The sequence below is a fragment of the Myiozetetes cayanensis genome, unplaced genomic scaffold, assembly GCF_022539395.1.
Source record: "Myiozetetes cayanensis isolate MyiCay16 unplaced genomic scaffold, myiCay2020 scf9, whole genome shotgun sequence".
Lineage (NCBI taxonomy): Eukaryota > Metazoa > Chordata > Aves > Passeriformes > Tyrannidae > Myiozetetes > Myiozetetes cayanensis.
The window spans coordinates 13,989,107-14,003,678 of NW_026088185.1; the positions used below are offsets into that span (position 1 = coordinate 13,989,107).

The following is a 14,572-nucleotide window of genomic DNA, read 5'->3' on the forward strand; positions in this document are numbered from 1 at the left end:
TAACCATCTTAAGTTTTTGGATATGCATTGCTGACAAGTATCAGTCATATCTTAAAATATTAACATTTAGCTTTGTGTCAGAAAGATGATTGCAGTAGTTTGTGAGCTTGTATGTGCAAATCCCTAGTGCTGTCATAGTTCTCACAAGTAGTAATTAGTAATATTTTGCATGTGCACTTCTGAGTTGATGTTACAGGTATGCCTTCCAATGAATTTATATTTCTAAACTGTGGCCAGAGGTGTAACTACTGTTCTTTAACTTAAAAAAACTCCAGTATTTAAGATTTTCAAAAAAGTATTTCCATAAAGCACTATACAGCAGATCTTTACATATCAATATATAATCCTGAATTGTATGCAGTTTTTAGTATTCAGAGTTTATCTGGGTAACTACTTTTGTTCCATTAACAGTGGGTGAACTGCATGGTATTGGACTCCCCTCCTATAATGCACACATTTGCACTGAAAGCTTTTTGTTGTTTCACTAAAGCCTCCAGGCTTGATATTCTATTGAATTTAAGAGAGGGACCAAGAGTATTTAAGCTAGAAACCGTTCTGATACAAAACCTCAATGTCAATGCATTTGTTCTTTTTTATTTGCTGATCCAACATCTGTATTTAGTTGGATTCAAATTTTGCTTTCAGAGGTGTAAGTGGAAAATTACATCAATCAGGGTTAATGGGTTTATTCCAGATTAGCATAACTGTAGCTGACAGCAGAATTTACTATTTTAATTTCATCATATAGCCACAGTGAAACTGTATCACACTTGGAATTAAACTCACAACACACACACAAAAAAGGACTGCTCATAAATACCAGGCAGAATTTGGGCCACCGCATTTCAAAAGCCATGGGAATTCCAGGAAATCCTAATCCTATGGTTTTCACAGATTTCAGAAAACTACCAGAACACATTCTACTTGAATTTATTGCAGAACTGTTTAATAAAGTATGGACATCTTGCATTTCAGAAGCACCTATGTGCAAAATTAGGACCCGCAGCAATTCTCTTCTGCACGCTTCTAATATTTTGCTTTCAATGGTCACTCATAACTCATTGTTTTCTTGCAAAAGTGTCTTCCTTTTAAGAGACATGACATCAGAATATTCAGGAAATCAGACACCTATCCTAAAGGTGTAAAGAATTTCATAGCTAATGGTACAGAACAGTCAAGGTTATAATACTCCCCTGGTATCATCTAAAACTAGACTTACCCAAATAGAAGCAAATGCTGAGAAGGACTTGTACTGAGAGAAATATACTGGGTCACCTAATTAGGATTTATCCAGTTTTTCTCCCAAGACTCCCTGTGAATCTTTTTATGCACGTCTACGCGTATCTGTACACAATAATAGAGATATCTTTTTCTCCTTAGATGTCTGTACTGCTACACAGATATATATTATGTGTATGTTTTGGGAGTGAGTTGAAACCTAAAATAGTACATACACAATTCCAGTGGACATAAGTCAGGCATATCTCTATACGTGTATATTTTTCAAACATGTAAAGCACTGTAGGAATGACATAAAGGAGACTGTATAAAAATCATGAGAAATACAGGAAGTAACTGAAGTGATGACTAGAGTGCAAAACATAACTAGTATTTTCTCATGTAACATAAATGGGAAATAAGAGGTCTTCTGCCCAATATATCCGTTAGGTACCTATTATCAGCTTCATGTTTTGCTTTATGTACAAATAATATACTTGAGTTGATTTGTTGAGAATGTGTATTCATGTGAAGTGTATGTATTAGAGTACAAGTGCAGTTACAGAAAAGCACAAAAAATATATACTGAATAAACCTACCCAACTTAAAGAAGCCTTATTCTGGCTAGAGGACATATCCTTCTCCCTCTTTAGGTATATCCAGATATTGCTATCACCTCCAGAGCATTTAATCTACAGTTTCACTAATATAAGTTAGAAAAGCATTTAGGCCACAAGTATTACCTGTTCTCTCCCCATATTTTGCCCCCATTCCTACCCCATTCCCTCAAAACAGCAAAAGAAACTCATCTTCCTTACCTGCTCAGCTGCCTCTGGATCTATTTGACTCTGAAACAGGGGCACAGCAAACTGTATTTTTTTGGGGCTGTTGGGCTCCATTGTGATGCTGAGGTGAGTCAGACGAGAGAAGAGCCTGGAGCTTGAGACTGGGTCTGCGCCTCTCCCCAGGCGCCGTCCCCACAGCCAGGCTGAGTGCTCCGCAGTAACAGCTGGAACTCCCGACTTAGCACGGGAGTCTGCGTGAGTCGAGCAACTCCCTTATTCCACATCCACAGAGATGCCACTAGCTTGGCTATTTTCTTTTTTTTTTTCCCCCTCTCCCCTCTCTTCAGCAGTCCTTCAGATCCTCTCAGCAGAAAGCTGAAAGGAACAATAAGCTAATTGTGTACCAGCTCACTTCTACATATGCCAAGCATTCACTCAGAAGCTAATTGAAAATGCAATACTAGCATTGCATGGCCTGGAGCCCTGGGATTTGAAAAAGAGGATCTCTCCACCATATATTACTAACTGGCTGCTCAGAAGTGCAATGCAAGCTCCCTCTGAGTATTGCTGATGGGCTCTTAATTATTGATGAACACAAATCAGGAAGTTTTCAGATTTTGGGGGTGGAGGTAGCAGGAGGGGTGGATGCAATAATTCGATCTCTGTTACAGTATGCTAGAACTGCTCTCCTCTTCTCATGTATCAAACAACTGCCTTTGATCTTTCCAATCTCTTTAAAATCTTACAGGTTTAGAATCTTCTAAATCTTATAGGAAGTTTTTGATGATGATGCTATGCAGATGCCCACACCTTCATGAAGCTTCTCTGGTGTGCTAAGTAGGTTTGCACCTCAGGCTGGATTTGCACATTTAGACTGTGATTTCTTTTGGTGGACTCCATTTCACATGACTCCAGATACTGAGAACATCCACATTTAAGCCAGCTGTCTGGGCTCCCTCATGCTAAACATATCAATGGGCATTTAATTATATCCTAGTTAAGCAGAATATAGTGTTTACTTGAGATTACACTTTCTCTCTGCTAACTTTAGAAAAAGGAAAGATGATTCTAGTTATCTCGCTTTTAAATGGCTAAAATTCAGAGGCCAAATACTATTTCAGGGTACAAAATCTGTGCTTTCTTCCAAGACCAGGAAAATAATTTGGTCAATCATATCAACAGTACTCTCTTGTGAATATAATTATTTTCACTTGTCATTTCGTGTTAATTCAAAAGAAGTGTGTGAAACGATACACAGCAACCACTGGCTTAACCTACCCCTTTGTAAAACTCAGAGGAATTTGAAAACATGTTCTTTACTCAAGCCACTGAGAGCACTAAGGATTTTCACAGCTCACCACAAGCTTATTCAGTCACTGAGTATTTTCCCACCTGTGCCAATGGAGGAGACAGGGAAGGAGCAAGGATCATGGATAAAAATAATGCTCTGGCCGTACACAGCAGAAAAAAACAGCAAGTCAGGGCCAGAACACTTGTTTGGCTTTCATTTTTACAAATGAAAACTGTGACACATCATCAGAACACCGGAGCATTTCTGAACAGAAGCAAGCACACAAGCCAGCTGCTTTATGAAGAACCTGGTAAAGCCCAGGAGGTGAGGATACACTACAAATTAAGGATCCAGTTGGCTTAGGGATCAAAAATAATTCTCAGTGAGGGCTAAAATTCCCCTCCTCATCCAAATCAAAACTGCTGTGAACCATAGTGGTTTCCAGCTGACAGCTAGTAGCTGGCAACTTCCTGTTTGATTTCCTGTGATAGCTTTAGGTGGCATTAACTTAGAATTGTAGAACCACAGAAGAGTCTTTCTTCTTGGTGGGAGCCTTCTGAGGATACCTGGTCCCTCCTGATGCTTGAAGCAGGGTCCAAGATCAGGTTATTCTGGGCCCTCTCAGTCTGAGTCCTGAATATTTTCGGTGCTAAGGTGAAATGCTCAGTTTCATTTACCAAAATGAAGGAAAGATGCATGTTCAATGTTTTGTATGATCATGTTTAAGCCTTCACTGCTCTCACATAGACAAAACATAATTTGCTTTGTAGACTTCCACAGACAATTAGAATCAGAGTGCAATTGCAGCAGTTCTGCTGGCACAACTAAGTCTAAGACACTAATGTAAGAGAGAGGCAGATGCTGCTTTCACCAAGGACAATTAGAGAGTTGTTTTCAGGACCATCTAATTATCCAGTTTCACAAGTCCTTCATGCACAGACATGCATGATGACAGCTTCAGACATACCAGGGATATATACATACATTCAGGGATATACCAGGGGGGAGGACATAAACAGGGATCTGGAGTTGTGGCTTTCCTCTTGAATTTTCATACTTAAAAGAAAATAACTTTTGTTTTCTCAGTCCCAGATAACATGAGAAAAATGTTTTCCAGCTGCTTTGCTACTATATTAATAAATGACATATTTTAAATACCGAGTTTCTCTATAAAAAACCTGTTTGCCATAAAATATCGATTCTAGCTATCTCTGAAATTTCATGTATTAAATTGTGCAATTACAATGATAGTAATGTTACTGATTACAGGAGCTATAATTATTAAATAGGCTTAAAAATTTCTTACATTAATGATAAAGTAGTTTGAAAAAAACATTCAGAGAGTGAAAATTTATTAAAATATTAAATGCTCAAAGGATAATGGTGGTGCATTTCAACTCTAGATTGCTGGACATTGCTGCCTAAAGGAATCATGTCTCAAATGCATTGCCATCAGTGGTATATGAGGAAAAAGCTAAACAATCTTATGAAGAAACAAACCAACAAAACCACTTCCTGGCAGGTTCCAAAGGGAGCCAGGCAACAGGACAGAAAAAGACACAAGGACAAATCCTTAATGGGGCTGCTACATCTGGGAGAGAGGCCCACCAATAATGTGACGTGGAGGTATTTGCTTCCTGCAGCTCTCCTCTCTGTGCCTATTTGGAGCTGGCTGCCCAACAATCTTCACATGCACTGTAACAATAAAAGTATTTTTTAAATAGTATAAAAGGCACATTTGAGAGAGCACTCAGATACAGCACTTCAGGATTACTACCTCAGCTCACTCTTACACCTAATTTGCAGCACTAGAAGTCTCCAGGCAAAGTGTGTTTGCATTTTCTATAGACTGCATCATAGTCTGGGGAAGAGCTGAAACACATTTAAGCACTGCCAAGTCCTTTTAGCTCATCTTCTGTTTTTAGTGCACTCCCCACAATGTTTCAAATGCCTTCATGATTCAGCTAAAACTATAATGGAATTAAAAATAATAATAACTTTGCAAGATCTTTCCTTCCTATGTCATTCACTAAGTTCTAGTATGAAGGGCTGACCCTAAAATTTTTTGCTCAAACCAGCTAAATACAGGCACTGCAAACAGGGTGACTCCCACTGAGCTGCTGGAAACACAGTCTGCTATTTATATACAGAAAATGCAAAGAATTTAAAATCTGCAAGGGTGGGAGAACATAGATCAGCTCACATCTGTTGCATGAGTACTAAGTGCTGCCACAGGCAGGACAAGAAGAATAATAGAAAGTCTTGTCAAGCAGTGACAGAGTCAGTGGCACATTCAGTGAGAGTTAATGGCCTGGTAATAGCCTAACCCAAATTTCCATCACCAGTTCTCATCCACAGAACATCAGGCTTGGACTTGCCAATGTACTAACTATACATGTGGATAAGTAAAGCCTAGATAAGTAAAAAAATACAACTATTTCTATTTACACAATCTTTTTAGCTAAGATGATAATTTCTTAGCAGTATAGTTTTAATCAGAATCACTTTAGTTACTTTACTGGAGCTCATAAGAACTGCTACTGTCTATTCCTGTCTTCCTCTGAAACTCACAGCTCTCCAGACTGTCAAGTAATGTACAAACATTTACTGCTGGATCCTATCCACTACCATCAGTAGAACACACACATCCAAAATATAGGAAATTAGTTGGATTAAAGGAACCTAACCTGATTAGATGGTCAAAAGATCCATGTGTAATATGGGCTATAGCTCAATAGTGCAGAAACCAAACTCTGGTACTGGTTTTAGGAAGGTATTTCAACAGGAAGACATGCTAGAATTTGCTTCCTTACCAAGAATAGGGTAAATATAATACATTTTTCAATAAACAGAGGTGTAGCCAGTGTATAAAGGTTCTAGAATTAAATTATATTATTTCCATATTAAATATTTAATGCAAAACTGACTACACAACTGAATTAAACAATTATATAAAATTGAGTTACTGTGATTTTTTTTTAAACAGAAGTTAAAATATAAACCACAGAGATAATGACAGAGGAATCAACTTTCATAGTTTCAGAGTCTGAGTTATAAAACTCCTGTGTGAACACACACCAGCAGTTTGAAAACGAAAATGAAAAGTCACCAACTGGCTATAAAAGCTCAATATGCCAAATTCAGAACATGTTTTTAAATTCTCATTTTTGATTTTGACTCTCCTCAGATGTGCCTTATTTCTTGCCTTCTCCTCCCTCTCTGAGGACATGCTAAACCCAAAGCAGTCACAGCAATCCTCAAGGTCCTACCTACAGCATCTGCAAGGGAGGGATTGAACCAGCTGCACGTGTATTTCTGACACAGCAGGAGGACGGTATCTGGGTTTTGGTGACCTGGAGAAGGTGGCTGAGGCACAATTGTTTGCCATTTCCTATACAGGTGGTGCCTGCAGCAGGAATGGGGCTGCTCCATGAGCAGGGACAAGGAGCTAAGGGCTACAGCAACTCACAGATTTCATAGCAAGCAGAACAGCTACTCACTCATTGAGGTAATTCTGGCTTTTCATCGTGCTGCTCTCTCATTGCTACCTTTTCATTACTTAACTGTTGTCCAGGCTTTCTCCTTTTATCCTGACAATAAAAGAAAAAAATGTTTCTCTGTATATTCACCCATCCCTCAGCAAGCATCTATGCAGAATCATCTAATATACAAGCTACATCAAATTATCAAGTGCTTTTCATTTTTTTAATTTGTCTTCTATTTTTACAACTTTTATAACAATTGTGTGGGTTTATTTTACATCATGAATATGAAGGCTTACCATCACATCCAAGATCACATATGAAAAATCAAAATAAATTTGCTTTATGTCAAATTACTGAGTTTCCTCTTTTTCCTGAAAATCAAATCATGTATCATTTTTACATTATCATTTTAATTTAGAAGAAAGTGTTGCATTGGGCTGAAACCATCTAACCAGCAATTATTCCATTTTACGATGCCACCCAACTTTCAGAATTCTAGGTTTGTTCCCTATTGAAAAAATCCTCCAAATCAAAATTTTTCCAGTAGTTTAGGTATGGTTTTGATTTATACTGCTAGTCATGACTTGAACTACTTGAATTTCCAAACTGGGCTCTTGTTCCTTCTCCCTATTCAGCATCTTCCTGTGGCCAGTTTCACTGAAACAGATTTACCTGTGATGTAGCAGAATGAAAATGTTCTGACCTATGTTGTATTTCCAGTGTAAGCCATTTGCTCAGCAGTACACAAAATCAAAGGCAATACAAATGCTGTCCCTCAAGGCTAAGCAGAGTAGTACTTGTGAACATCGGTGACTGGACTGCATCAGCAAGGCTCTAAGTTGTCACCTTAAAATAGACAGCAATCAGAGCAAACTGGCACTGAGAAAATGCTCAGCTTGGAGCATCTTGGGCATCACTTGCCTTCTAAAAGCAGGCTGCCAAGGGCTTGCACACCACAGTTGCAGAGAATGTAGAAGATACAGGGCACCTTTCCCTCTATGAAGGTCATGGTCAGCAAAAGTACCTGAAAGAGCTTCAAGATCTTATCAATTCTTTCGGCAGGGCAGGGCCACTTTGAGTCCTCTCCAAACAGTGTTGCAGAAACTACCTGCAGCAGGAGCCTTTCCTGCTTCATACTCACCTCTGGACACGCAGCTGGCTCTGTGGCCATCCTCAGTCCTTTCCTTTCCAGGTCTCAGACACACAGTGCTGTGGGTGAGCGTCAGCAGCACCTCTCAAATGGTGTGGGGGGCTGCTCCTGCCTTTCCAGCTATTGACTCCATCTGCTGAATGCTGAGACACCTCCACATTTCAGCAGAGGTGATTTTTGTAGCTTTTCACTATAACAATGGGGGCTAGAAACATGCTTACTCACCTTAAAAACAACAGCTTGTAACTGTCCACTTCAACATTCCAGTCATGTCACCGTGTTTTCGGGATGGTGAATAAGTCACAGCTTTCCTGCTGCACAGTGACTTCCAGCTCCTGCTGTCTGTTACCAACACTCTGTGCATCAGTCTAGAGGCACTTCAGCTGGGTTATTGATTTGACCCCCAACACTAGCATGCCAGCCCTAGGCTCATCTCTAGGGAGCCTGGTTTATCTCCCTCCCCTTTCAAACCCAGTTTAAAGCCTTCTCAAATCAGCCCTGCCAACTCATGGGTTAGAATCCTTTCCCTCCTCACAGGTGAACCCCACCTGTCTCCAGTGGGCCTGGTACCATATAAGCCACCTCATGATTAAAGAGGCCATAATTCCACCAATGCATCGGTCTTTAAGCCACATGTTGATTAGGTGGGTTCTACTGTTATTCCTATAGCTAACTAGCAGTGACAAAGATCATTATCACAGTGATCTTTAGAAAAGCATCCAAAATATCTCTGGAATTACTGTTGGCTTTATTCACAGCAAATCTGATTGACCAATATTTATCAGCCACTAATAAAGGTGTTTTAATCTGCATAAAACTCACATCAAATTCCAGGCTGGCAGAAAAAAAAAGGACATGACTAATTTGCAAGGAAGGTAGCAGTTTGAATCATTAAACAAAAGAAAAACTCTCCATGCTCAGAAAAACATTACAACTGGATTGGCATTACTAAAGGATAAGCCACCCAAGTTAGGTGTGTGTCCAATAATAGTGATGGTCGTTCCTAAGGAACAAGCTGAATTGTCAATAGAGGTTGATACCAGCACAGCTTAACCTCTATTACAGAAACGCACCAAAATTATTTTTTTTTAAACAGGACTTTATAGATATTCCTATATCTACATAAATGTCACTCAGAAAATATTAGCTGGAAGTGTCTTTAGGAATGGCAAAAATCTGTTATCCATATTACGGAAAAATAGATGCTTTTATATTCATTAGTTTTAGTACAGTTTTTAGAAATGTAATTTTGAAACGCCTTTATGTTAAATTATGCCCAAACCTCAGAAATCTGCCTGGATGAAAATTTGGCACTATTTTTAATTTTTCTGTATATGTTAAACACTAGGCTTTGCACAGCTGAGATCAAATGCTCTTACCTGCTATGAGCTGAAGTGCCCCAGATACTGCAGGACGTTACCTATAAGTGACTTCTCTTGGCAGAGCAGCAGAAAGTCAGGCTGCCACCTCCATGGAGGATGCTGCTGCTCGACTGCCACCAGGTCCTGAAATGCTTTCCTTCATCACTCCATGAGTGCCACAGTTGCCACCTTTCTTGGAAAGGCGCTCTGAGCAGCACATGGGCACAGGATCTTCCTTAGTGGTCAACTGTGCTAATTATCTGGCTGGGGGACAAGGGGAGTATCTGCTGATGCAAGTATTTGAGCAGGTTTTGGGTTTGTGCATTTGCAAAAGGTTGCAGGCACTAAGGTCTGTCTGGCTGATCTCCTGTAGAATTCAGGAATGGAACTGTGTACTCATTCAAGCTGCCAAGCAAAGCAGGTATCTACTGCAGCTTTACCACTTCATATACAGATTGCTACTTGTAAGTGCTGTGAGGGTTTATATTTCAATTTTTAAGCATGCAGAATAAGGTATTTAAGAGAGCTCTGGCTCTACTCACAGGGACAAACTCTGAGGAGAGGTCAAGACTAACCAAATGCTTGGAGCCACAACAGAGGCCAACGATTTTAAGAGTGTGGTTTTAAGTGCTATCTCACAATTCCTATACGTAGGGGCTCCCTTAAATATCTGAAAGATTTGGAAACTCAAGTCCTGAGCTTTCCTGCTGTTCTCCATTCTGTGTACTGTTTGATCAAATTTATATTTCTTATTTTGCTTAAGAGTAAACCCTGCAGAATGAAAAACACTGACACAGATTATAGGCAAAATAAATATTTTATTGGTTTAATATACACTTTTTTAAGAAATCAGCCCTTGTGTGTCTTCCTAACACAATTTAAAATTTTATAAACTTTTTCATATAATATTGTAATATTTGAAACTATTTTTGATTTAAGACCTTGACAAAGTGTAAAGAGTTTTAGTGGATGGAAATGGCAGAGGAGTGAAGAGATTTCAAGCACAGCCAAAAGGGATATTACATATCCATTAAATGTCTATTTGACCATATAAAAACTGCAATGACTTCCAATTTGCTCCATTGGAACAAACGCATATTCACTAGGCTAACTGAAAATATACTCAGTGAGGGATGGAGAAGGAAAAGAGATTTTTTCCATTTTCCCCATAATACAAGCAAGGTCGTTCATCCATTCCAAGTTGCAAATCCTAATTGCTTTCAGAAGATCAGTATTTTTATTGCGTTTTGGTTAATATGAAGCAGAAGAGAACTTCTCTTGGTATGACTACGAGTAGTCAACACCAAAAAAAACAACCCGGAGCTTAAATAAGGCACTTTCCTATAGACGGATGAGCAAACAGTAAGGAAGTAAATAAAATTAGTTAAAAGTTGTCTTCTACACAGAGATAAGGCTTTCAGTGTCAGAACTTTAAGTAGTTTTAAGTAACCTCATGTCATTCTACCACTCTGCTAATAGTAACCGCCTCAAGAATTAACAGCAATTTTTACAACAGCATTGTTTCCTTCCTCTGAAGTGGCACTAAGTAACAGCAGTGGAAACCACTATTGGTTATTTCAAGCTCTTAAAGTGGATCAGTTATTGCACAATAAATACCTCATAGAGGTCAGTGTTTGGGGAGGAGGGTTTGTTGTGGGGTTTTTTTCTTTTTTCTTTTTTTTTTTTAAAGCTAGGCTGAATGCATACGTGTTATTTATAAACTGGTTATGTCTGGAAATCTTCAAGTTTCATGATGCATCATTAGACAAAGAAATTAGCTACATAAAAATTTACAACAGGGACATACAAATAAATACAAACCCTTTCAGAGCGCCACAATTTTGTTGATGCTTTAAGGAAAGTAACGAACTAGTTAAAGTGTCTGAGTCTTTACAGATGAACTCAAGGAAAGGTACACACCACAGAACCAAACGTCGAGCACAGTAGCCTATCTCAGCAGCTTTAACACGTCCTGAAGCAAAAACAACTTGACACTTTCACCAGTGTGTGCTGCCCAAAGCAGAATCCCACAGCATTTCCGACTATATCCAACCTTACAGAAAAAAAAAAAAAAAGGCAAGATGAAGATCTAAATTAGATTTTTGGAAGTCTGCTTGGTATGTTTAAGTATGTATTTTTAAAACATTAATATCTATGGGAGGCAAACTACAGAAATCCTCTTGCATGATGCATTCACATTAAAGTCATCACAGAGCATACTGGAACTAAAAATCAAGGCCCACTGTATAAAAGCTGGCAGTAGAATGGGCCAACTGTAAACCAGCTGATTCTCCAAAGCTAGCCAGGATTATCAGTATTCTCTTTATTTAACGAACTTCAATTCTGATCGCTTGTGTTTCAAGGGCAAAACGCAAACAAAGGAAGATTTAAGTTAACAGTGATATTTCATACGATAAAATAATAAAATCTGGTTCTCACAGATGCCCAAAGATTACCTGTAGTACCAGTTTCATGGCTGTGCATCTTGTTTTGCAGTTGCAGATCTGCCTTGGGGTGATACAGCTGCTAACAATCCACTTACTATTTCTCGTCTTATTTCACCAACAATAGATTCCTTGATCTGAAAGGGATTAGCCAAAGTTTTAAGGTCAGTAAGTTACATAACCAATGGATAAAACTAAATGATATTACAGATGTGTTTGACACTATCAACATATGAAAGCATACACCACCAAAAAGCCAACTTTCAAAAAATGCAAATGGAAAAACATTAGAAGAATGGAAAAATAACTGTAAGTAATTTTTAAGTTCTTGCCAATCATATAAATGAAAACCAAACCAGTTCTGTTTTTCCATATGGTAAATATATTTATGTTTTACACTTAGAATAACTGGTTTTATGTTAAGAAAAAATACATTTTAACTATGCAAAGTTCTGAAAATAGCATTTCAGGATATATACATCAAAAGCACTCCAAATGCACTGCTTCTTGACAAGTTATTATTCTCTTGAAAAGGAAGGCAGGACTGATCTACCTCACAAATGGAGTATGAAAGGCCCAAGTACATGAACATCAGCTGTTGTTTTCATGTAATTCAAAAAGGATAGGAATCCTAATCACATACTTCCAGCAGGAAAGACAAATAGAGAACTTCAACAGTTGCTTACATCATCAGTTGACCACTGGGGTGTGATCTGTGCAAGCAAAGGCTATTTTTCACAGGATTGTGACAAAGCATTTTTCCATTAAGTTTTATATAAAGCACACCTAGGAGTTTCTAGTAGCAGGCATCTCACTGTGGCTAAGGCTAGAATAAAGGAAGAGCAGAGCGCTGATGGCTACATTAAAGGAAACAAAGGAGAAAAGGAGGCAAAACACAGTTCTACAAGAGCATGTTATCATGGAAAAGAGCAGGGAATGACAAAGAAAAATACTATGGGCTTCTTGCAAGTACAAGAAATCTGTGGCACCAACTAATTTTTTTGGATGGTCCTAAGGAGGGACAAATCAGATGCAATTCCAAGGACTGGGGAGAACAACGACTGTGAGAGGGTGCAGCGGGGTAAGAGACAGAGCCTGGCCCAGGGTCACACACAGAAGCACTCATCAGCCCACTTAAGCAACATGCTTCTCTTTTTCTTGTAAGTCTCCCCTTTTCCTGGTGCGTCAAAAGGATTAAGCAACAACGTCAGAAGGGTGGCAGCAGCATTAGCAGCAGGTTATTTATCCCTTGTTCTCTTTGGCAGGCAATTCAATCCCTAAACCATTAGTGGCAAAGTTCCTCATTTCATTACTACTTTGCATCAAGCAGAAATTCAGAGACTATAACATTATTGGGAAACAGGTTTGCAGTGGGGTTGTTTGCTGATGAACAGAAAAAAGAGAAGCCAGTGCGTAATAGGACCTGTTTTACTGTCAGCTGAAAGTCTAGAGGATGTCTACACTGATACAAACACACTGATGTACAAAGCTTTAGAATCACTGTCAGTGTAGTAAGGGCTTTGGGATTTAGAAATGCAGGCACAGGAAAATCTGCACAGAGCCCAACTGTCCAGCAGGCCACAGCTGTAAGTGAGCCCCTCAGTGTTCTCTCCATTTTTCTTCTTCAGTGTCACATGGGGTGGGTTTGCGAGTATGCTACAAAACAGTCATTCTGTGCCCTTCTCTCAACAGACAGACAAAAATAAACCTCACTTTCCAAAGAAAACTGATAAAAGCTTCCCAAATTAGCAAGTAAATGGTCTAGTATGACAGACAGTCTTCTGACAGGAGACTGGAAGCAAAGCAGCTCCTGTTCTATTCTCAGCTCTTCCAACAACTTCTGGCTTGACCTTGGTGGATCATTTGAGCCCTCTGCTTCTCACCTTCCTGTCTGGATGATAACAAGGCAACCTCCACTGCTTCTTTTCACTGCCACTGCTTCCTCCCCCCTCTCCAGCCTCAGCAAGGTCATTCCTGTGTGATGAGCACAGCACTGATTCCTGCAGTGACTCAGTACCACGCGTCTGTCATGACCAATGGCCAATATTTGTCTTTTCCCTTAAAAATCATTTAGGGCAAGGTGCACATTCTATTTGCTCTGCAGAGGACACAGCCTGCTGCCAAGGCTTCCTCTGTACAAAAGACAGAAAAGCAGTCAATGAATGCTTCATCAGTTATTTTTAGCAGCTGAATGAAAAATTGATCATTTGAAGGAGGAGAGAACGACTCATTTGTGGTACATATACTATGTTGGTGCAACACTAATATTCAATATTGCACTGATGACATAGTACCATATTCATAGATAAAGTTTTACAACAGTAAACCAGTGATCTTTCTCCCAAGTAAAGAGTTACCATTACTGTAATATGTTAGTGGTAAATAAAGATCTGATTGAGAGTGAAATGTGCCACTGTGTTAATTCTGGAGATTGGTGTTCTTCATCTACTAATGATAAATGGGAACAAGGCTTTTCCCAGTCCTCCTGCTTCTGATCTTGAGGCACATTTCCTATAATTAAAAGTATTATTTTCTACTCTATTTTTTTCCTGTGCCACTTCTTCATGGCAGCAGCTGGTGATTTCTTATGCCCAAGATAGTAAGAGGAGGAACCCAACACTTGCACACTGGAAGTATGAACAACATATATTTTTGATCAGTGTTGAGCTAACATGCATTTGAATGGAAAATGGTAAGGAAGATTCTCTATCAGACCATCTCTCTCCCATAAAGACTCATTACAGCCTCTTAAAACAGATGTTGACAGGAAAATCATACATTCCTTTATAATATAACTCCATTAAACGTCATTTACAATAGAGAAGCATTGGCAAGATC

General features: G+C 39.0%; 2 protein-coding genes across 4 annotated transcripts in view; both read right to left on the reverse strand.

The window, feature by feature from the left end:
- PPP1R1C (protein phosphatase 1 regulatory inhibitor subunit 1C) overlaps positions 1–2,483 on the reverse strand; it is a 53,990-nt gene extending 51,507 nt beyond the window's left edge. The window contains 2 exon segments of the mRNA XM_050339542.1: positions 2,037–2,161; positions 2,164–2,483. Coding sequence (XP_050195499.1) covers positions 2,037–2,161; positions 2,164–2,287 — 249 coding nt within the window. The 5' untranslated portion in view covers positions 2,288–2,483.
- A 7,605-nt stretch (positions 2,484–10,088) lies between these two features.
- ITPRID2 (ITPR interacting domain containing 2) overlaps positions 10,089–14,572 on the reverse strand; it is a 42,338-nt gene continuing 37,854 nt past the window's right edge. For all 3 annotated transcript variants that reach the window (XM_050339524.1, XM_050339523.1, XM_050339522.1), the window contains 2 exons: positions 11,747–11,871; positions 10,089–11,343 (listed from right to left, as the gene is read on the reverse strand). In XM_050339524.1, the coding sequence (XP_050195481.1) occupies positions 11,761–11,871 (111 nt within the window). In that variant the 3' untranslated portion in view covers positions 10,089–11,343; positions 11,747–11,760. The remainder of the gene's footprint in view (positions 11,344–11,746; positions 11,872–14,572) is intronic.